This window comes from Bos mutus, chromosome 15 (assembly GCF_027580195.1).
Source record: "Bos mutus isolate GX-2022 chromosome 15, NWIPB_WYAK_1.1, whole genome shotgun sequence".
Taxonomy (NCBI): Eukaryota; Metazoa; Chordata; class Mammalia; order Artiodactyla; family Bovidae; genus Bos; species Bos mutus.
The window spans coordinates 8,192,123-8,215,055 of NC_091631.1; the positions used below are offsets into that span (position 1 = coordinate 8,192,123).

Here is a 22,933-nt window from a genome sequence, read left to right on the forward strand (position 1 = left end):
TCAAAAGCATCAATTCTTCGGCACTCAGCCTTTTTCACAGTCCAACTCTCACATCCATACATGACCACAGGAAAAACCATAGCCTTGACTAGACAGACCTTTGTTGGCAAAGTAATGTCTCTGCTTTTGAATATGCTATCTAGGTTGGTCATAACTTTTCTTCCAAGGAGTAAGCGTCTTTTAATTTCATGGCTGCAGTCACCATCTGTAGTGATTTTGGAGCCCAAAAAAATAAAGTCTGACACTGTTTCTGCTGTTTCCCCATCTATTTCCCATGAAATGATGGGACCAGATGCCATTAGTTTACCCATAAACTAAGGTTCTTAGTGGTAAAGAACCCGCCTGCCAATGCAGGAGACATGAGACATGTGGGTCTGATCCCTGGGTCAGGAAGATCCCCTGGAGAAGGAAATGGCAAACTGCTCCAGTATTCTTGCCTGGAGAATTGCATGGACAGAGGAGCCTGGCGGTCTATAGTCCATAGGGTCAAAAAGAACCAGATGCAATTGAAGTGACAGCCCTGTCAATAAACAACTTGTCAGTGTCTTCTTCTGGCTCAGGAACCTTGCCTCTAATCCCAAAGGGTGTCATTTCTTTCTTTTCAATGATTGTGGTTTTAGAATGGAAAGAAGTCCTGGACTGTCCTCTAAGTAAAAGTTCTTAAAAATCACTCCATGGTCTGCTTGCACCCAAAATAACCTTTAACAGATTTAATAGAATCACCTGTATTTTTACCAAGTGCCCAAGGCAATTCTGATGCACAGAATGTTTGAAAACCTTTGGGATGCATGTAGGGTGACAAATATGTTCCAGGTTTTCTGGGACTGAGGGGTGCCCCTAGGATGCAGGACTTTAAGTGCTAAAGCTGGGCAAAGAGCCCTGGGCAAACAGATGGTAGGTCACCCTAGATACATGTGAGCATATAGCTTTCAAAAGATGTTCTTGATGGCTGTTGGCATCCTGGGTTTCCTCATTTCTATTTGCAGTATTTGTGTTTTTGTTTTTGTGGGTGGTAGTGGAGACCATGGGAGAGACAATAAAGGTAGGGGTGCATTGCCAGTCACCAGTGTTGATCTCAGCCCCAGTCCTTTCTGCCTTGCTTGCAATACTGGAACGTTTCTTTCTTGCCATTTGGCCCAGTGTTAAGCTTCATCAGTAGAGGATGCTGGAGGAACATTAGAATGAGAAGGAGCTCTTTCCCCCGATTCCAGGGTGCTTCTCTTAGCTAGCTCTTCAGTACATGGTAGCCTGATGTGATTGGCATCTCTCTGCACTGAATTAGTTGAATTTACAGCCTTGTTAACTCTTGTGAAGTTGACATCATCTTCAACTGGAAGAAATGGGATCCCAAAACTTGAAATAGGGAACATCTGCTTGGACCCAGGTAAAATTGACCATATGGAACTCCCAAGCCACCCTGAGCCTCCCTTGGCAATGGCAGCAGTTTGACCTCCTGTGTGTGAGGAGCCTGGTCATCCTCTGCTTAAAAGCCCCCTAAAACCCTCAGCTGGAGCAGACAACATGAAAAATACAGCGCCGGTCTGTGCTTCCTGATGGGTTGGGAGTGCTTCCGTATTTGTGCCTGGCTTCGTGTTCTCCTCAACATCAAGGTAGGTAGTGGCTATATATCAGAGTTTTCCTTTACCCCTTGTAAGTGAAGAAAGTGAAAGTGAAGTCGCTCAGTCATGTCCAACTCTTTGGGACCCCATGGACTGTAGCCTACCACGCTCCTCCATCCATGGGATTTTCCAGGCAAGAATACTGGAGTGGATTGCCATTTCCTCTTCAGAGGATCTTCCCAACCCAGAGATCGAACCCGGGTCTCCTGCATTGTAAGCAGACGCTTTACCATCTGAGCCACCAGGGAAGTCTTACCCCTTGTAGGTAATACCCAGTTTCCCTCTCCGAATCACTATATGATTTCTGTCTCCTCTTTGAGTCCTGACTGTTGTGGTGTGCTTGTGATAGCAGGGGTGGGAGCAATAGCTAGCAAGTGGCTGGCTCCATGGTGGGCCTTCCACTGTAAGGGCAGGCCTTAAAACTGCCGCTGATTTGGATCCTTGTCATCCCCGACCCTTTACTCTTGCACTACCCTTCTTGGGTCTCTTCACCGGAGACAACCCTCCTGAAGCCCCAGTAGGTTTTTGCAGAATCCACTGGCTTGCCTGAACTCCAAAACCAGCATTTCTCAGCATGTGGTTAGACGACCATCTGCTCTGGAGTCAGTAGGGGATGCTTATAAATATGAAGATTATAAATATGCTTATAAATATGAAGATCCCAGGCCCCCTGCAATAAGATCCAGAGTTCGTGGATCTGGGGCAGGGCCCAACAATTTGCACTTTCAACAGTGCCTTGTCTCATTTTGTAAGAATTTTCAAAAATTCTCTTTACCCTTTGCTGCTGTGTGCTCTCTTTAAGTGATTAGTTTTCTGCCCAACATTTATCTTTGCCTCGGGATGGAAAAACTGATAGGTAGTTTAAATGCTGGTCAGTATTCTTGCCTGGAGAATCCCAGGGATGGCGGAGCCTGGTGGGCTGCCATCTATGGGGTCGCACAGAGTTGGACATGACTAAAGTGACTTAGCAGCAGCAGCTCTGAAGAAATCATTCTGGGTAAGCCGCACACCACAGCTTATTTTCAGTTGCTGATTGTTACCCCAGACTCTTGCCAAACATTTAGTCCTGTGCTGCCTGTAGAGTACCTGCTGCTGAATTCTGTGAAAATCCAGTCCAAGGCAAATGATGGCCAACACACTAATAGCTCTCAGTGAAGATGTCATAAAGATATTCCCAGCTCCTGTCTCCGCTGCCAGAGGCTCAGCATTTCCTGGCTGGAGGCTGGAGGGTGTGCGCATGGAGTTTTTCGGGTCTCTGCCAACTTTACACCATGATGAGGGAGAGAGGATGTTTCCTCAAACTCTGGACAGGAATGCCTCCTGTTCAGTGCCCAGCATGATTGTGGATACCGCCGGAGATATGAACCACAGTGTAAATGATTTGTTGCTGTTGTTTAGTCGCTACATTGTGTCTGGCTCTTGCGACCCCATGGATTGTGGCCTGCCAGGCTCCTCTGTCCATGGCATTTTCCCAAGCCAGAATGGGTTGCCATTCCCTTCTGCAGGGGATCTTCCCAACCCAGGGATCAACGCCAGGCCTCCCGCATTGCAGGAGGATTCTTTACCAGCTGAGCCAGCAGGGAAGAGCAAGAATGCTGGAGTGGGTAGTCTATTCTATCTCCAGGTGATCTTCTGACCCAGGAATCAAACCAGGGTCTGCATTGCAGGTGGATTCTTTACCAGCTGAGCTACCAGGGAAGCCCCTCTTTGTTATTAAATAGTAGCAAATAATATTATTTGTTGACATTTCTTGAGAGGTTCTTTTTTAAAAAACACATTTATTTTTATTGTAACAAAGTTACTTGTACAGTTTTAAAGCTGAAAACTGAGAAACATCTTTCCAGTGAAACAAGAAAAAATTTAAAACAGGAACAAAATTACAATTTTGTTGTAGAGAATGTCAATTGCAAATAAGATACTATAGGTTCTGCTGATTCTCCCATTGAGTGGCAAGGCTCCAGGCATCATTAGAAGAGAATTCTATTTTAACAGTGTCATCTTAAGCTGCAAAGATGTCCATTATCCATCACAATTAAATATGCCAAAGGAGAAGCCATGTCATCAAAGTGCCCACTTAACCCACCCAAACATCTTACGAGCATCTTCCACGTCAAGCACTGCACCAATTTTTTCATGCTTACACCAGTATACTTTTCAGAACAATCTTATAATGTAGGTAATATATATTATCATATTTCTTATATATAATATAATACAAAATACTACCAAATAGTCCCATTTTCAAAGGAGAAAACCGAACCATCATGCTTCCTGATGCCACCATGCTGCTTCTGTACAGATGTACAGTAGAATGAAAGCCAAATAGCAAAGGCATGACTGTTCCCAAACGATACATGGAGCCGTTTCCCAGGACCTTGTAGCTGGTTTCGTTCAGTGATTACAAAACTAAAGGGTTGGTAGCAATATCTCCCAACAGACCCTGGGTTATGGGTCATTCTTAATGGCTTTATCTAGATGGCTTAATCTAGATGGCTTAGCAGATTCCTCTTTAGAGTTACCTAGTCTTCAGAACCGGAGAAGGCAATGGCACCCCACTCCAGTATTCTTGCCTGGAAAATCCCATGGACAGAGGAGCCTGGTTGGCTCCATGGGGTCTTGAAGAGTCGGACACGACTGAGCGACTTCACTTTATTTTTTCACTTTCATGCGTTGGAGAAGGAAATGGCAACCCACTCCAGTGTTCTTGCCTGGAGAATCCCAGGGACGGGGAAGCCTGGTGGGCTACCGTCCATTGGGTCACACAGAGTCGGACACGACTGAAGCGACTTAGCAGCAGCAGCAGTCTCCAGAACTGTGTGAACTGTATTATTTCAAGTGTATGAACTGTGTCTCAGCCTCACTATTTCCTTGGTGAGTAACTTCAGAAAGGTTATTTAAGCCCTTCCGACCTTAGTTTCCTCATCTGTTAGACTGTGTGAAGATTTGCTCATACGTTCACTAATACACTCATTTAATCAACTAATAATGAGTACTGACTAGAGCCAGCACCATGCTAGATGCGATGGACAAAGTTGTGGTCAAGATAGACCTGATTCCTCCCCTCATGGAGGTAACAGTCTAGCAGGGGAGGTAGACACTTAAAAAACAGATATTACAGTTGTCGTATTTTATATGAGACATGGGGGACCTAACCTAGTCAGTAGTGTCTGCATTGTATGCTGAGTCCTGGGTTGACAGGGAGTTCTGATTTGGATCTTATTCAGCAGGTAGGTCAGCAGTTGGTGCTTGGCTGGTCCAGATTCGTTCCGGCTCCACATGGTCTCTCATCCTTGAACAAGCTCACTAGGCATGAGTGGTGTCAGGGGAGGTGTATGTAAACACATACAGTTCAGTTCAGTCACTCAGTCATGTCCGATTCTTTGCGACCCCATGAATCGCAGCACGCCAGGCCTCCCTGTCCATCACCAACTCCTGGAGTTCACTCAAACTTACATCCATCGAGTAGGTGATGCCATCCAGCCATCTCATCCTCTGCCATCCCCTTTTCCTCCTGCTCCTAATCCCTCCCAGCATCAGAGTCTTCCAATGAGTCAACTCTTCGCATGAGGTGGCCAAAGTACTGGAGTTTCAGCTTTAGCATCATTCCTTCCAATGAACACCCAGGACTGATCTCCTTTAGAATGCACTGGTTGGATCTCCTTGCAGTCCAAGGGACTCCCAAGAGTCTTCTCCAACACCACAGTTCAAAAGCATCAATTCTTCGGCACTCAGCTTCCTTCACAGTCCAACTCTCGCATCCATACATGACCACAGGAAAAACCATAGCTTTGACTAGACAGACCTTTGTTGGCAAAGTAATGTCTCTGCTTTTCAATATGCTATCCAGGTTGGTCATAACTTTCCTTCCAAAGAGTAAGCATCTTTTAATTTCATGGCTGCAGTCACCATCTGCAGTGATTTTGGAGCCCAAAAAAATAAAGTCTAACACTGTTTCCACTGTTTCCCCATCTATTTCCCATGAAGTGATGGGACCGGATGCCATGATCTTCGTTTTCTGAATGTTGAGCTTTAAGCCAACTTTTTCACGCTCCTCTTTCACTTTCATCAAGAGGCTTTTGAGTTCCTCTTCACTTTCTGCCATAAGGGTGGTGTTATCTGCTTATCTGAGGTTATTGATATTTCTCCTGGCAATCTTGATTCCAGCTTGTGTTTCTTCCAGCCCAGCATTTCTCATGATGTACTCTGCATAGAAGTTAAATAAGCAGGGTGACAATATACAGCCTTGATGAACTCCTTTTCCTATTTGGAACCAGTCTGTTGTTCCATGTCCAGTTCTAACTGTTGCTTCCTGACCTGCATATAGGTTTCTCAAGAGGCAGGTCAGGTGGTCTGGTATTCCCATCTCTTGAAGAATTTTCCACAGTTTATTGTGATCCACACAGTCAAAGGCTTTGGCATAGTCAATAAAGCAGAAATAGATGTTTTTCTGGAACTCTCTTGCTTTTTCCATGATCCAGCAGATGTTGGCAATTTGATCTCTGGTTCCTCTACCTTTTCTAAAGCCAGCTTGAACATCAGGAAGTTCATGGTTCACATACTGCTGAAGCCTGGCTTGGAGAATTTTGAGCATTACTTTACTAGCGTGTGAGATGAGTGCAATTGTGCGGTAGTTTGAGCATTCTTTGGCATTGCCTTTCTTTGGGATTGAATGAAAACTGACCTTTTCCAGTCCTGTGGCCACTGCTGAGTTTTCCAAATGTGCTGGCATATTGAGTGCAGCACTTTCACAGCATCATCTTTCAGGATTTGAAATAGCTCAACTGGAATTCCATCACCTCCCACTAGCTTTGTTCGTAGTGATGCTTTCTAAGGCCGACTTGACTTCACATTCCAGGATGTCTGGCTCTAGGTCAGTGATCACACCATCGTGATTATCTGGGTTGTGAAGATCTTTTTTTGTACAGTTCTTCTGTGTATTCTTGCCATCTCTTCTTAGTATCTTCTGCTTCTGTTAGATCCATACCATTTCTGGCTTTATCGAGCCCATCTTTGCATGAAATATTCCCTTGGTATCTCTAATTTTCTTGAAGAGATCTCTAGTCTTTCCCATTCTGTTGTTTTCCTTTATTTCTTTGCATTGATCGCTGAGGAAGGCTTTCTTATCTCTCCTTGCTATTCTTTGGAACTCTGCAGTCAGATGCTTATATCTTTCCTTTTCTCCTTTGCTTTTCACTTCTCCTCTTTTCACAGCTATTTGTAAGGCCTCCCCAGACAGCTATTTGCTTTTTTGCATTTCTTTTCCATGGGGATGGTCTTGATCCCTGTCTCCTGTACAATGTCACGAACCTCCGTCCATAGTTCATCAGGCACTCTATCAGATCTAGTCCCTTAAATCTATTTCTCACTTCCACTGTATAATCATAAGGGATTTGATTTAGGTCAGAAATATCAATAACCTCAGATATGCAGATGACACCACCCTTATGGCAGAAAGTGAAGAGGAACTCAAAAGCCTCTTGATGAAAGTGAAAGAGGAGTGTGAAAAAGTTGGCTTAAAGCTCAACATTCAGAAAATGAAGATCATGGCATCCGGTCCCATCACTTCATGGGAAATAGATGGGGAAACAGTGGAAACAGTGTTAGACTTTATTTTTTTGGGCTCCAAAATCACTGCAGATGGTGACTGCAGCCATGAAATTAAAAGATGCTTACTCCTTGGAAGGAAAATTATGACAAACCTAGATAGCATATTCAAAAGCAAAGACATTACTTTGCCAACAAAGGTCTGTCTAGTCAAGGCTATGGTTTTTCCTGTGGTCATGTATGGATGTGAGAGTTGGACTGTGAAGAAGGCTGAGTGCCAAAGAATTGATGCTTTTGAACTGTGGTGTTGGAGAAGACTCTTGGGAGTCCCTTGGACTGCAAGGAGATCCAACCAGTCCATTCTGAAGGAGATCAGCCCTGGGATTTCTTTGGAAGGAATGATGCTAAAGCTGAAACTCCAGTACTTTGGCCACCTCATGCGAAGAGTTGACTCATTGGAAAAGACTCTGATCCTGGGAGGGATTGGGGGCAAGAGGAGAAGGGGATGACAGAGGATGAGATGGCTGGATGGCATCACTGACTCGATGGACATGAGTCTGAGTGAACTCCGGGAGTTGGTGATGGACAGGGAGGCCTCGTGTGCTGCGATTCATGGGGTCGCAAAGAGTCAGACACAACTAAGTGACTGATCTGATCTGATATGATCTGAATGGTCTAGTGGTTTTTCCTACTTTCTTCAATTTAAGTCTGATTTTCACAATAAGGAGTTCATGATCTGAGCCACAGTCAGCTCCCGGTCTTGGTTTTGCTGACTGTATAGAGCTTCTCCATCTTTGGCTGCAAAAATATAATCAATCTAATTTCGGTGTTGACCATCTGGTTATGTCCATGTGTAGAGTCTTCTCCTGTGTTGTTGGAAGAGGGTGCTTGCTATGACCACTGCGTTCTCTTGGCAAAACTCTATTAGTCTTTGCCCTGCTTCATTCCATATTCCAAGGCCAAATTTGCCTGTTACTCCAGGTGTTTCTTGACTTCCAACTTTTGCATTCCAGTCCCCTATAATGAAAAGGACATCTTTTTTGGGTGTTAGTTCTAAAAGGTCTTGTAGGTCTTCATAGAACTGTTCAACTTCAGCTTTTTCAGCGTTACTGGTTGGGGCATAGACTTGGGTTACTGTGATATTGAATGGTTTGCCTTGGAAACAAACAGAGATCATTCTGTCGTTTTTGAGATTGCATCCAAGTACTGCATTTCTGACTCTTTTGTTGACCATGATGGCTACTCCAGTTCTTCTAAGGGATTCCTGCCCACAGTAGTAGATATAACGGTCATATGAGTTAAATTCACCCATTCCAGTCCATTTTAGTTCGCTGATTCCTAGAATGTCGATGTTCACGCTTGTCATCTCCTGTTTGACCACTTCCAATTTGCTTTGATTCATGGACCTAACATTCCAGGTTCCTATGCAATATTGCTCTTTACAGCATCGGACCTTGCTTCTATCACCATTCACATCCACAACTGGGTATTGTTTTTGCTTTGGCTCCATCCCTTCATTTTTTCTGGAGTTATTTCTCCACTGATCTCCAGTAGCATATAGCAGGTCAGGAGGGGTGGCAGTGAGGAGATACCCCTCGTCCAATGTGAGAAACCCAAGTAAGATGGTAGGTGTTGCGAGAGGGCATCAGAGGGCAGACACACTGAAACCATAATCACAGAAAACTAGTCAATCTAATTACACGGACCACAGCCTTGTCTAACTCAATGAAACTAAGCCATGCTGTGTGGGGCAACCCAAGATGGGCAGTTCATGGTGGAGAGATCTGACAGAATGTGGTCCACTGGAGAAGGGAATGGCAAACCACTTCAGTATTCTTGCCTTGAGAACTCCACGAACAGTATGAAACACACACAAGACCTCTCCAGTCCCAGGCTTCGAACCACTTCTTCATTTATTGGCTAAAGCAAGTTAGCCCAGGTTCAAAGAGTGGGGAAATAGACTTTACCTCTTGATTGGAGTTGTAAAGTCACATCCCAAAGCGTATGGAAAATGGGAGGAAAAGAGTGCTGAAGCATTTTTGCAACCATTCTACCACACTCCATGATGGGGAATATTGGAGAAACAGAAAGTTGCTGCAGGAAGAGAGGGTGAGGGAAGCAGTTTTTTGAGATGAGGTAGTGGCTCCAGTGGTAAAGAATCCACCTGCAATGCAGACCTGGGTTTGATCCCTGGGTTGGGAAGATCCCCTGGAAGAGGGCATGGCAACCCACTTCAGTATTCTTGCCTGGAGAATCCCCATGGACAGAAGAGCCTGGCGGGCTACAGTCCTTGGGGTTGCAAAGAGTTGGACACGACTGAGGAACTAAGCACAGCACAGAAAGGAGTCAGATTGTGCAGGCCTTGAGAGGCACAACAAACTCTGAACATTAATTTATATATGGTATGAAGTATATGATTAACATTAAATGTTCAAGGGCCCTTCCTCCCTTACTTTCCATCTCATAGAAAACTTTGAAATGATTGTAAAGTCCACATGTTTTAAGAAGGTGAAAGATTTATACAATCTAAAGAGAAACCAGAATATTGGCCCTTTTGTTTCTAGATGTGTCCCAAAGCAGGGACTGTTTTCTTTCAAGTGATTAGGATTCTGGTCAGAAAATAGTCAATAAAAGCTTATTACTGAATAAATTAAAAGTACCTGAAATTATTAAGTTAATGATTAGTGGACTAAGTCCCTTAATGCTTTAGAAATAAATTATCCACTTTGTAGAAGCAAATCCATTATGTAGAGAAGCACAGAAGTTAAATTGATCTGCCTAGGTCTTTTTCCTGGAAAGAACCAGAGATGACAGAGCTTTAAATAGAGTATTCATCCAAGGTTTCACTTATAACTTCCCCATAGGTTGTGTAGTGCTTGCCAGTCACAGTAGGCTTGTCCAATTGTCAAATGCAGCCAACATCTGCACAAGGGTGGATGCATAAATGAAAAAAACATAGTAAGCTATCAGCATGGGGTGTGTTAAAAGTGGTCTTATATTTTTCATCCTTCTAGTACCACTTGCTGGGCAGAAACTACATTTATAAGGTATGAGTCTGCAAGGATTCTTCCAGAGCAGAGCAGTGGCCCGGGGAGATGAGCTAGTCGGTAGAACGTTAGGTAGGAGAATCTGGCTCCATGTGGTGAAAGTACGTAGAGATTGTTTTTAGAAATTAGGTTGGAGATCCTGAGGGATATCTGCTATAAAACACTAATAAAAGATGAAATGCTTTTCAATAAATAAATTAGCCTGTGCAAAAAAAGATTTCTTCTGAGACCAGGTGGAGAAGGCAATGGCAACCCACTCCAGTACTCTCGCCTGGAAAATCCCATGGGCAGAGGAGCCTGGTGGGCTGCAGTCCATGGAGTCGCTAAGACTCAGACATAACTGAGCAACTTCACTTTCACTCTTCCTTTCATGCATTGGAGAAGGAAATGGCAACCTACTCCAGTGTTCTTGCCTAGAGAATCCCAGGGACGGCGGAGCCTGGTGGGCTGCTGTCTATGGGGTCGCACAGAGTCAGACACAACTGAAGTGACTTAGCAGCAGCAGCAGCTGAGACCAGGAATAATGTGGGAATCTGAGTCCAGAGAGATGAGTAAGCTGGGACATACACACTCCTGGGTGGCCAACTGCTTGTATATTCCTGGGGAAGGGGGCAGATGGGTTGGGACAGGATGGAGACCAAGCTCAGGAAGGAGAGTTATAGCAGACACCCGCGTAAAGCTGGGACCCAGGAAGGAGTCAATACCAGAAAGGGGTGCAGAAATCTCACAGAGGCCAACAGCAAGAAAACCTTTTTGTCTTGGCATTAACTAAGGGTAGGAAGAACTCTTCCCTGAGAACTCATGGCCACTAGCCTAATTTTCCATGGGTTTAATTGGCAACCCACTGCAGGACTCTTGTCTGGAAAATCCCATGGATGGACAGAGGAGCCTGGTAGGCTACAGTCCATGGGGTAACAGAGAGTTGGACACGACTGAGTGACTTCACTTTTTTCTTTCTGTAAGGATGAATTAATACCATTTGTACAAATTCCCTGTCCCCTCCCCCACACCCAGGAACAGAAACCCAACAGCTGCAAAGCTGAGAATTTTAATATAAAGCAGGTGAAAATCAGTAATGTCCCCATACCTGATGAAAACAAACACAAATCTCCAGGAAAATTTACAATCAATAAGATTCTGAATAATTTCAATAAAGGTCTAATGAAAAACTCACAAGAATCATGAAAAATATGGGGAAAGTCAGCAGAAACAACATCTACAAAAAGTACTGGATTATTGGAACTATAAGAAACACAACATAATGGTGTTTAATATGTTGAAATAAAAAAAACAATTAAAGACATAAGTATAGTTGAAACCATAAAAAATTCAAAGCTTTTTTTTTTTTTAAAGAACCAAATGCAACAATTAAATTTAAAAACTCAGTGAAGTCCCTATTTTTCAGTGGGACATGGTAGTAGCCAGCAGGCACTATTAGAGCAGGAAAAAAAAAATTATAAATAAATTTTCTTTGAAGACCCTGGAGATATTTGGATGCAATGACTAGCTTACCTAAAATTCTAAAGAAAGAGCCCTCCCTAGGTGAGCTGGCTATGTTCTTCCCCTGGGACATTTTCCAAGCATGACAACTGATGACTGGCATTGCCAAAGACAGTGGTATTTCTACAAGGGGAGAGGCTCCAGCAGATCTTTTGACAGCCACTGGGGTGGCGTGATGGCCTGGATGGAGAAGCACTCTCGGATGCATGACCAGTTCCCCTGACAGGGCATCTGCTGAGTACACTGGCTGCACAGAAGGGTAGAAGTCTGGGGTGAAAAGACAAGGTGAAACCTCTCATGGTCTTACTTTGCTTGAGAAGCTAAATTTTCAGAAAGATGAGCCCACAAGAAACACATGCCAGGTTTCCTTCTGCTGACATGTCAAATGCCAGTGGCAATGAGTATAAGGAAAGTGGTAACCTAACCCCAGCTCAGCTCAGGACTCATCTGGGCTGAAGTGATCAGTCTTCATCCTATCTACTAGGTAGGAGGCAAGGCTGCCTAAAGAAAGACAGCGTTGACTTCAGCCTTGGTTCTTTTATATAGAATCTCTGGCATGCAGTATTTAAAAATTGTGGGACATGTGAGGAGGCAGAAAAACGTGACCTCTTCTCAAAAGAAAAAAATAAGTAGATCCACAGATGATCCAAATATAGGACTAAGCAGACAAGGACTTTAAAACAATTATAATATTTATAAAAATAGAGGAAGTGGGCAAAACATGAAAAAGGGAGTATTTAAATAGATGACTAGAAATTAAAGAATCAAATGAACATTCCAGAGGTGAAATGTATTAATACCTGATATTACATGGATTTAACAGCAGAAAGTACCTTCAATATGGTAGGATTAGTGAACTTAAAAGATAGTTGATAGAAAAGAAGCTAAGCGGAAGTAACCTGAACACTCTTACTATATAATCCAGTAATCATGCTCCATGGTATTTACCCCAAATGAGTTGAAAACTTTTGTTCACATAAAACCCTGCACACAGATGGTTATAACAGTTTTATTCATAATTGTCCAAACCAGAAGCAACCAGTATGCCCTTCAATAGGTGAATGGATAAACAAACTGTGGTGTATCTGTACAATGGGATATTATTCAGCAATAAAAAGAATAGAGCTATGAAGCCTTGAAAAGTCATAGAGGAAACTTAAATGCATGTGAAGTGAAAAAAAAAACCAGTCTGAAAAGTCTGTGTACTATAGTGATTCCAACTATAGAATTTTGGAAAAGGCAAAACTATCGAGACAAAGATCATGGATGCAGGGGTCTGGAGGTGGAGGAAAAGGGAGGGATAAATAAGCGGAACATGGGGTTTTTAGGGCAGTGAAACTGTTCTTTATGATACTGTAGTGACGGTCACATCACACACATTATTAAAAGGTCCGGGAAACCCTAATGTGAATTGTGGACTTTAGTTGATAATCACATGTAACAATATTGGTTCATCAGTTGCAAAAAAACAAACCACACTGATGCAGGATGTTAATAAGAGGGGATATATATATACATATATGTACAATAATACATATAATTTTGGCTGTACTGGGTGGCATGTGGATCTTAATTCCCAGACCAGGGATGGAACCCACACTCCCTGCAGTGAAAGTGTTGAGTCTTAGCCACTGGGCCACCAGGGAAATCTCTCCAGATAACTTTAAATTGCATTGTGCATGCACTGAAAATGTTCAAGAGTAAAGACAATGAAGATAAAGAATGTAAAACTTCCAAACTAGTACAGGAGGAAAAATGAAGTAAAAGAAAAAAAAATTTAGCCAATCAAAAAGTGAGAAAAAAAGAAGCATAAAAGAAACCAAGAGAACAAAATAACATTATAGAAGTCTTCATGTTTTAAGAATCATAAGTTACACATGAAATAAACTTGCCTGTAAAAAAGCAGAGACTACCAAATTAAAAGAAAACTATCCCCCCCCCAACCCAGGTTTATTTTGCTTACAAAACATAAATATGTAGAAAGATAGAGGTACCTAATTTGATACCACAGAAAAGAGATTTTAAGGCAAAAGCATTAGCAATAAGGATGTTAGTACATGACCAAAAAGTTCAACCCACCAGAAAGTCAAAATTCTAAAATTTATTCATCTAAAAAGATAGCCTCAAAATGTATAAAATAAAAATGGATAAAACAGGGGAATTTGACAAATTCATTACAGTGAGAGAATTCAAAACACTTCTCTCAATTACTGACAGATCAGGCAGCTAAAAGTTAGTAAAGATAGAAGATTTGAATACAATTAACAAACAACTTAAAGGACATATATTGAAAAATAACTATTAGAAAATAGACATTCTTCTTAAGCATACTTGGCACATTTAAAGTATTGGCTATACCTAGACACAAGTCTCAAAAACTTCTGAGACTAGGTAATAAGTTTACATTTGTTAGGGATTAGTTTCCTACAGTGTGTAACACACTCAGTGGCTTACATTAAGACTATCTTCTCACAGTTCAGGAGGCCAGAGGTCCAAATTCAGTTACTAATCCAAAGACTGGGCCCTGTATCTTCCAGAACTAGGGGAGAATCTATTCCCAGCTCCTAAGAACACTGGGTGGCCGATGGCACTCCTTGGCTCGTGGCTGCATTATTCTAATCTCTGGGCTCGGGGTCACACTACTTTCTCCTCTTCTGGTTGTGTGTGTGCTCAGTCGTGTCCAACTCTGTGACCCCATGGATTACAGCCTGCCAGGCTCGTCTGTCCATGGAATTTTCCAGGCAAGAATACTAGAGTGGGCTGCCATCTCCTACTTCAGTAATCTTTCTCTGCTACTCTCTTATTACGAATATTGTGATTCCATTTAGGGTCCATCTGGATATCCTAAGAAAATCTCATCTCAAGATCCCTAACTTAATCATACCTGCCCCTTTTCCATATAAGGTAACACTTACAGATACAGGGATTAAGACCTGATATCTTTGGGTACCATTCTTTATCATACACTCACTCCTTGGAAGACAAACCTAGACAGCGTATTAAAAAGCAGAGACACCACTTTGCCAACAAAGGTCTATGTAATCAAAAAGTGTTACTTGCTCAGTCCTGCCTGACTCCAGATGTGAGAGTTGGACCACAAAGAAGGCTGAGTGCTGAAGAACTGATGCTTTTGAATTGTGCTGCAGACGACTCTTAAGATTCCCTTGGACAGCAATGAGATCAAACCAGTCAATCCTAAAGGAAATCAACCCTGAATATTCATTGGAAGGACTGACGCTAAAGCTGAAGCTCCAATACTTTAGCCACCTGGTGGGAAGAGCTGACTCACTAGAAAAAGACCCTGAAGCTGGGAAAGATTGAAGGCAAAAGGAGAAGGAGGCAGCAGAGGATGGGATGGTTAGACAGCATCACCAGCTCAATGGACATGATTTGAGCAAACTCCAGGAGTAGCGGAAGACACAGGAGCCGGGCGTGCTGCAGTCCATGGGGTCACGATGAACTGGACACGCCTGAACATATATATATGTGTTGAAGCTATACAGGCTGGATTCTTATGCTAGGCTGGATTCTGAGCAGTTTAAAATATTAATTTGTGCTCAAAACAATCTATGAGCTAGGCACTATTATTCCCATTTTTCAGAACACAAAACTGAAGTGGAGAAAGGTTAAAACTATGTCATATTCACATGTTCTTTGATTACAGTGCAATTATTTAGAAATCAACAACAAAAGATTTAACTTTTTATTTTGAAATAACTTGAGATTTACAGAAAATTTGCAAAATAGCACAAAGAATTTCCATTTGCCTTTTGCTTAGATTCTCTAAATGTTAACATACTAATGCATTTGCTTTATCATTTTCTGTATACATATTTTTTCTGAATCTTTTTCGATTAAGTTGCATATATAATGTCCCATTATCCATAGATGCTCTAGTGTGTATTTTCTAAAAAGCAAGAACTTTTTCTTAAGTAACCATAGGACAACGATCAAACTCAGGAAATTAACATTGATATAATGCTATTATCTAATCTTCAGACTACTCAAATCTCACAAAGTGTCTCAAAATTATCCTTTGTAGAAGAAAAAAAAAATTTTTTTTTCAACCAGAATCCAACCCAAGATCATGTCTTTTGCATGTTTCTTTTGTCTTCTTTAATCTGAAAGTTTTGACAAGTATAAGGTGGCAAAGTATAAGAAAGGCAAAGTGTTTTTTGTAAAGCTAAATTTATTCAATTTAAATGACTATTTTTTATTCTGAGATTATGCTCTTCCTATTTTAAGGGTACTAAAGTTTTTTACTTTTATATGATGATGCCAATGGCAGATGGTGATTTGGGTTTTTCTGGGGTTTTTTTTTCTTTCCAATGTCCTTCGCTGGCAAGTTTAAAAGCTAAAAACACTTTTAAATATGCCGATTAAAATGGCTGTTTGTTTTGTTTTGTTTTGCAAATTTCCTGGTGCTTAAAACTCAGAATCTGGGAACCACAGCCTAGGTAAAGATCCGCCTTCTTGCATATTCCACAACACTGAATTAATTTCTTAGCAAGTTCTCCAAACAAGTTAGGTATGTAACAGGAGAAAAGTCTTAATATATATTAAACCAGTGCAAAAATGGCCTTAATTTCAAGCACCAAAGAAATACATTTTCAATCAACATCACAGTTATATCATCTTTCATTAAAACTAATTGTATCAGTACCTATAGGGTAGCTATTTAAAAGTGTAATACCACTTCCCTAATATCATCACTGCCCTAGGAGTGGCCTGGTGTCATCCACGTGAGCGGTATTGGTGCGGTGCAGAAACAAAGATCCTGGGGTCCAAGAAGGCCACCTTCCTGGGTCAGGGTTTTAGCAGCACTGGAAGGGCTGCCCATTGGTGTACATTTTGACCTGTTTACCTTTAGAAATCATACCACAGAGCATTCAGTGTTGACATACATTTAAACTGAGAAGACATCTGTATTAGAGGAAAGCATATTTTAGTGGGCATCATGTGTCAAAAATAACTCCATTATTTTTACGTCATTAGCTACCCTTGTGAAAGGAAAGTTCTACATAAATGTACAAATATACTTTTAGAAAACCTTACAGTGTGCTCTGCAGATTGCAGTGTGTCTTCCCATATCAATGAATCCCCACTCCCTTAAAAAGTTAAAAGCAAAACCAAAAAAAAAAAGTAGCTGGGCATTTAAAAAAAAGTACATTTCAGCGCAAATACAAGAATCATCATCACTGGCATTTTCAACCAGATGAAACTGTTTAGCCTTATGTCTGACTCTTATCATTCACTGATTTGCTATAATCATGTTCCTTCTATTAATAGTAAGCAGTTCTTGCTAATGTTAGTTCTATATCCATTTGATATGAGCATTTATGTTAAACTTCAAAATAACTCCCAGTGGCATCCAGAACATATGTCAGGAACTTCTGAAAGCAACCTCTGTTTTCCTCCTAATTATGACAACATTTAGCTTTATCAGTAACTGTGAATAAGCATGACAACTGAAGATTTGGAACTGGTGGGTGCCTTGCAGCAGACACGCTTAGGCTGGCGCATCTGCCGAGTTACTTGAAGGTGTTACCATGCTCAGTTCTTCTTCATTTTTTTAAAATAGCGAGCCTGGAAGGATTTGTTCATATTCATGACTATTTTAAAATACAACCAGGAAGGCAGGAGTGAGGCTACTGAGGCCTAGGGAAAGAAACGAAGAGATATGCAATTAAGGCCTGCAATCTGAATTCATTCGACATATAGGATCTTATGTCTTACTATATTACTATTTTATTTATAGATAGATTTAAGAGTTCTTGGATGTACAGTGGAGAACATGGAGGCCTTGCTAGTAAGTCTAAACAATGTATATATGCTAATGTATCACATACTAATTTTGTGACTCGAAGGGAAAGAAAACCCCAAACCAAAGTACTAATTCGGGACTTAAAAATCGACATACCATAAGATAATGGATGAAGTATCCACTGGTCCGGGATTGCACGCCAATGGTTTTAATGGCACACTTCACAAACTTCTCCGAAGAGGGCTTATTCAAAGTTGGCTTTCTGATTTTAGCCAGTTTGGTTGCAACAAAGAAGGGCAGGACACTCTAGAAAGGCAATATACCCCACAAAAAACATGCCATTGGTTAGCAAGGCCATAAACTCAGAATTCACTGTGATGCTTGATTGCTCTTAACAGCAGAAACATTCTGAAAAAGTATAACGTTTGTATCTTTAGAGAGAGACAGAAGAAAAAAAGAAGCAGCTATCTAAAGCTACCTTGATAGAAGAAATGACTGCATAAAACAAGTTTAAAAAACAAAACAAAACAAAATCTATCACTTCCCTGGTGGCGCAGTGGATAAGGATCCACCTGCCAATGCAGTGGACACAGAAAGCTACAGAGCAACGAAGCCCGTGAACCATAACTACTGAGTCTGCACGGTAGAGCCTGGGAGCTGCAACTACCAGCCCACACGCTGTGACCGCTGAAGTCCAAGCGCCTAGAGCCTGTGCTCCACGAGAGGAGCCACAGCAGTGAGAAGCCTGGATGCTGCAATGAAGAGGAGCCCCTGCTCACCGCAAGTAGAGAAAGCCCGAGCATGGCAATGAAGACCTAGCACAAATAAATAAATAAAACAAATATCAAAAAACCCAAAAAACCTTCCCTAAAAAAAAGAAAAATTTCTTTATTGCCGTGCGCATCCACATCCACGGGGTCACAAAGAGGCGGATGCGACCGAGCAACTGAACTGAACTGACCGATCAATACAACAGAGTTCGAGACTACAGAAAGTTAAAAAATAAGCAGAAACACACTTTTTTGGGTCTTTAAAAAGAATCATTATACAAATCTAGAGCAGAGATTTGGAATAGGATGCTTTCTACTCTGATTAAACAGCATGGTTACAGAACCACCACACAGGAGGTTTTTGACATTTTATGCCCCTATAGAGATAATATTAACTTTCTCCCTACTTTAAGCTTGCTCTATCAGCTTTGGCCCATCTAAAATAAAAAGACATTTCACACTCTCAGCTTTGGGCTACCCACTTTTCTCCCCTAGTCTCTTACCATTCTGCTTCTGAGTTTTATGAACTTTGCTGTTGATGAGCTAGGACCACCATCTGTCTTTGTGTTTTTCCTTTTTGCTTTGTTGTGGGGGAGACAGGATAACATTATGGAAACAGCTCGGGCAACTAATAGACACTTGACAGCACTAGTGTGGGATGACAAACCTGGACGTTACCTTTCAGGAGAATTAATTTTTTATTATTATTCATTATTTAGGGGAATTCATTCTTTCTGATGCTTGCTATATTTTAGATATGCTTCAACACAGAACGCAAGGAAACCCTACTACAATGACTCTTGAGTCATGACACAAGAGGTCCCTTCTATACTTTGAAATTACTTGGGCATGCTTGTATACCAAGGAGTGAATGTACTCTCTTTATCTGAAATGTGTGAAAGGAAAGGGTATAAATTGCAATGAAACTTCTATTAAGGAAGGGGATCTATTTCAGCACATGGTGGTCAAAATCAAAAATGTCATTACTAAAGGCAGAAACAAAACTGAAATGTGCTCCAGTCTCTAGATCTTCTTCCTGCTAAGAGCGGGGAGTTCCCATATCTGTCTTTTGTTATTTTTTTGTCACTCCCAAGTATGAGTCACCCTCCTTAACAGGTGACCTGAAACTGCAACCCACCTAACAGAACCAGGAAGCCAAGGGCCTAACCACTGTCCCTCTCCAGCTTTTTCTTACTCCCTGCCATCACAAACCTGACACTGAGCAAACTAACTTCCCAAAGTGCTTCAGTACCTGGGCCAACTCTGACCAGGTGACTTTTTGGTGTTTGACAGTTTGTTTACTGGAATTCAGTTTCCTTGGTGGCTCAGATGGTAAAGAATCCGCTTGCAGTGCAGGAGGCCTAGGTTTGATCCCTGGATCGGGAAGACCCCCTGGAGAAGGGAATGGCTACCCACTGCAGTATTCTTGCCTGGAGAATTCCATGGACAGAGGAGCCTGGTGGACCATAGTCCATGGGGTCACAAAGAGTCGGACACAACTGAGTGATTAACACACACACTTACTGAAATTATTACTCTACACTTATTCTTCACTTAAAAAGCATTTTTTGGGGGGTCAAATAGATCCTTATTTTTAACACCATGTTGCTAGGAGGATCCAGTATATGACAGTACAAACCAAAGAGAGATCTCAGGCTAACACACCGTATGAAATGCAGAGCTCAGGAGGCTCTGACAATGGGTAGGGAAAGAAAGCTTGTTCATCAAGCTGAGTAGCAAACAGCAGCGAGAATGTATGCATGTACTCTGACTCAGTAGTGAAGAACCTCAAGCAAATGTCGTCACACCTCTGTGCCTTGGGTTTCTTGGTTACAAAAAAGGAAAGATTAAAAAACAAAAACAAAAAACCTTTCTCATATACAGATCACAAACCTATCAAGAGTGAAGTTTGAGCCTCTCAGTATAAAGGTGGTCTACTAACGATACGTTCCAATTACATTATTCTATTCTAATCCTCCCGGCCTCCCTCCTCTTGGGGCAGCATAAGTAAGACTGTTCTGATCTTAAATTAAGTCGCACTGCCTGGGTGAACCACTTGATGGTGCCAAATGTTAACTCATCGTCCAGTTACAGCTCCAGCTTGTCTGGAGGAGGTCCTGGCTCTGGAGGTGGGGACAAGAGACACACATTCTACTCTGGGAAGGGTATTTATTTCTACAAAGGTTTAAAATTGAAGCAGTTCACATGGCCTAGCAGAGGATGGAAAGGATTCGGAGATGGGAATTTGTCAGGTAAACGAATAAGTGAAGAACATTTTGGGTAATGGAAACAGCAGGAGCAAAGAAAAGGAGACACAGGGAGCAGGACGTTCTCAGGGACCTGCAACAATTCACTACGGTCCACACAGGGAAAGGCACGAAGTGGTGGCAGGAGGAAGGCTAAAGAGTACAGCAAACGAAGTCCAGTCACCGACGGTATTGATTTCCAGAGCGGAAGTTCTGTGATGGCACGGTCTTATTCACCATTATATGCTTAGCCACTGCCAGTGCCGCACATGTGTTAAGAGTGCCAAGAATATCTACTGAATGAATCAGCAGCAGAGCTCTCGGGACAGCCCTGAATATACTACTGGGGTCCCTTTCTACTGCTGCAGTCCAGAAAATTAATGACACCAGAAAGCTGACAACATGATATGAGATTTTAAACCACAACTTTAGATATTCTGACACTTAAGATTATCTATCTATCTATCTAAACAAAAGCAAACGTATAGCTTTTGCTATAGCTCACCTAGAGTTTCAAAAGCAGTATTTCAAATCACATAACAGTTTCCCTGGTGGCTCAGATGGTAAAGAATCCGCCTGCAATGCGGGAGACCTGGGTTTGATCCCTGGGTTGGGAAGATCTCCTGGAGGAGATCATGGGAGTCCACTCCAGTATTCTTGCCTGGGGAATTCCATGGACAGAGGAGCCTGGCGGGCTATAGTCCATGGGGTCCCAAGGAATCGGACACAACAGAGTGACTAAGCATAGGACAGTATAAGGAAATACCTAAAGGAAGTCAACCCTGAATATTCACTGGAAGGACTGATGCTGAAGCTGAAGCTCCAATACTTTGGCCACCTGATGAGAAAAGCTGACACACTGGAAAAAAACCCTGATGCTGGGAAAGATTGAAGGTAGGAGGAGAAGGGGATGACAGAGGATGAGCTGGATGGATGGCATCACTGGCTCAATGGGCATGAGTTTGAGTAAACTCCAGGAGATAGTGAAGGATGAAGGACAGGGAAGCCTGGCGTGCTGCAGTCCACAGGGTCGCAAAGAGTTGGACATGACTTAGTGACTGAACAACAACAAGGAAATATCTGATAGGTCAAAATGTCATCTAAACAGTTAAACTAAAACCCAATAAATGATCATCAATCCACCTTTCCTGTCTTTCCTGTCTATGCAAGGAAACATTATAGTGAACAGGTCAAGAAGATACCCATACTTTCATAGGAAGTATTTTGGGCAGAACACAACAAATTTTAAAAGTTGCTTAAGCTCAACAATTTGCTGTGATAAATACAGTCAGCCTGGAAACAGCTTGACCCTTGACAGCTATAGATGCAGGCACATGCCCTGGTCTTTAAACCAAAAATCATTAACTAGGCCATAAAGCAAAACTGTTGATGTTTTATCCTTGCATCAGCCTATTAAAAAAAAAAATCCCTGGAGATAAATTTGATATCCTTTTTCTCACCCACTGAGTAGCCTGCTGAGGCATCCGGTCTTTAGGGAACACTTTAGGGGGCCCTCGATTCAGAACTGGAAGTTTAAATACAACTTAATGTCATAGAATAGGAGAAAGATGGATGACCAGCTCTGCACAGCAAGTGTTCAAGAATCAAACACCAAACCTTCTAACTTCACAAGGTAGTGATCTTTCATGTCGTCATCTATGTCCCGAACATGCCTTCTCAAATTTAAAGATGACTATAACAACCCCCAACTATGCTTTGGGAAACAAGGATCCAGAGAACACCAGGCTCCCATCTGTTTGTACAATATGGAATTCTCAATATGGGGTCTGATCTGTCTTTTACGAGCATTACGTTTACCAGGGAAGTCGGCACACATTCTCAAGGCAGAGGCTGCAGCTCCTAGGAGGCGTTTCAGGGAATCTCTTCCCTTAAGTCTGTGTACTCATCCTCCATCGCAGGTCTTATATCCTCCAGAAAATCTGAATGATCACATACCTAGATCCTAGTTTTGGAAAGGAAAGTGAAGTCGCTCGGTCGTGTCTGACTCTTTGCAATTCCATGGACCGCAGCCTGCCAGGCTCCTCTGTCCATGGGATTCTCCAGGCAAGTATACTGGAGTGGGTTGCAATTTCCTTCTCCAGGGGATCTTCCTGACCGAGGGATCGAACCCAGGTCTCCCGCATTGCAGGCAGACTCTTTGCTGTCTGAGATTGGGCTATTTCACTTGCAGACCATGAGATAAGCATTTTCACCAAAGGGCCCTTAATTATCTCATTGGCAGAAACAAATCCTTGGACTTTCTAGAAAATGTTAGGAAAAAGGAATCATTCTGATGGTGCAGAGATCCCTGATTCCACGCCAATGAGCAAAGGCCCCACAGTAACATTAGCTACAAAGGACCTAAGCACAAAAGAAAGGAGTTGAAGTGTTGTGCTCTGCACAAAGATGATCCTTGATCAACACTGGCTGGCTGATAATCTTA

General features: G+C 42.1%; 1 protein-coding gene across 1 annotated transcript in view; it reads right to left on the reverse strand.

The window, feature by feature from the left end:
- Positions 1-15,399: 15,399 nt before the first annotated feature.
- HSD17B12 (hydroxysteroid 17-beta dehydrogenase 12) overlaps positions 15,400-22,933 on the reverse strand; it is a 177,392-nt gene continuing 169,858 nt past the window's right edge. The window contains exons 10-11 of the mRNA XM_005905133.2: positions 17,631-17,780; positions 15,400-17,368 (exon numbers count right to left, since the gene is read on the reverse strand). Of these exons, the coding sequence (XP_005905195.1) occupies positions 17,264-17,368; positions 17,631-17,780 (255 nt within the window). The 3' untranslated portion in view covers positions 15,400-17,263. The remainder of the gene's footprint in view (positions 17,369-17,630; positions 17,781-22,933) is intronic.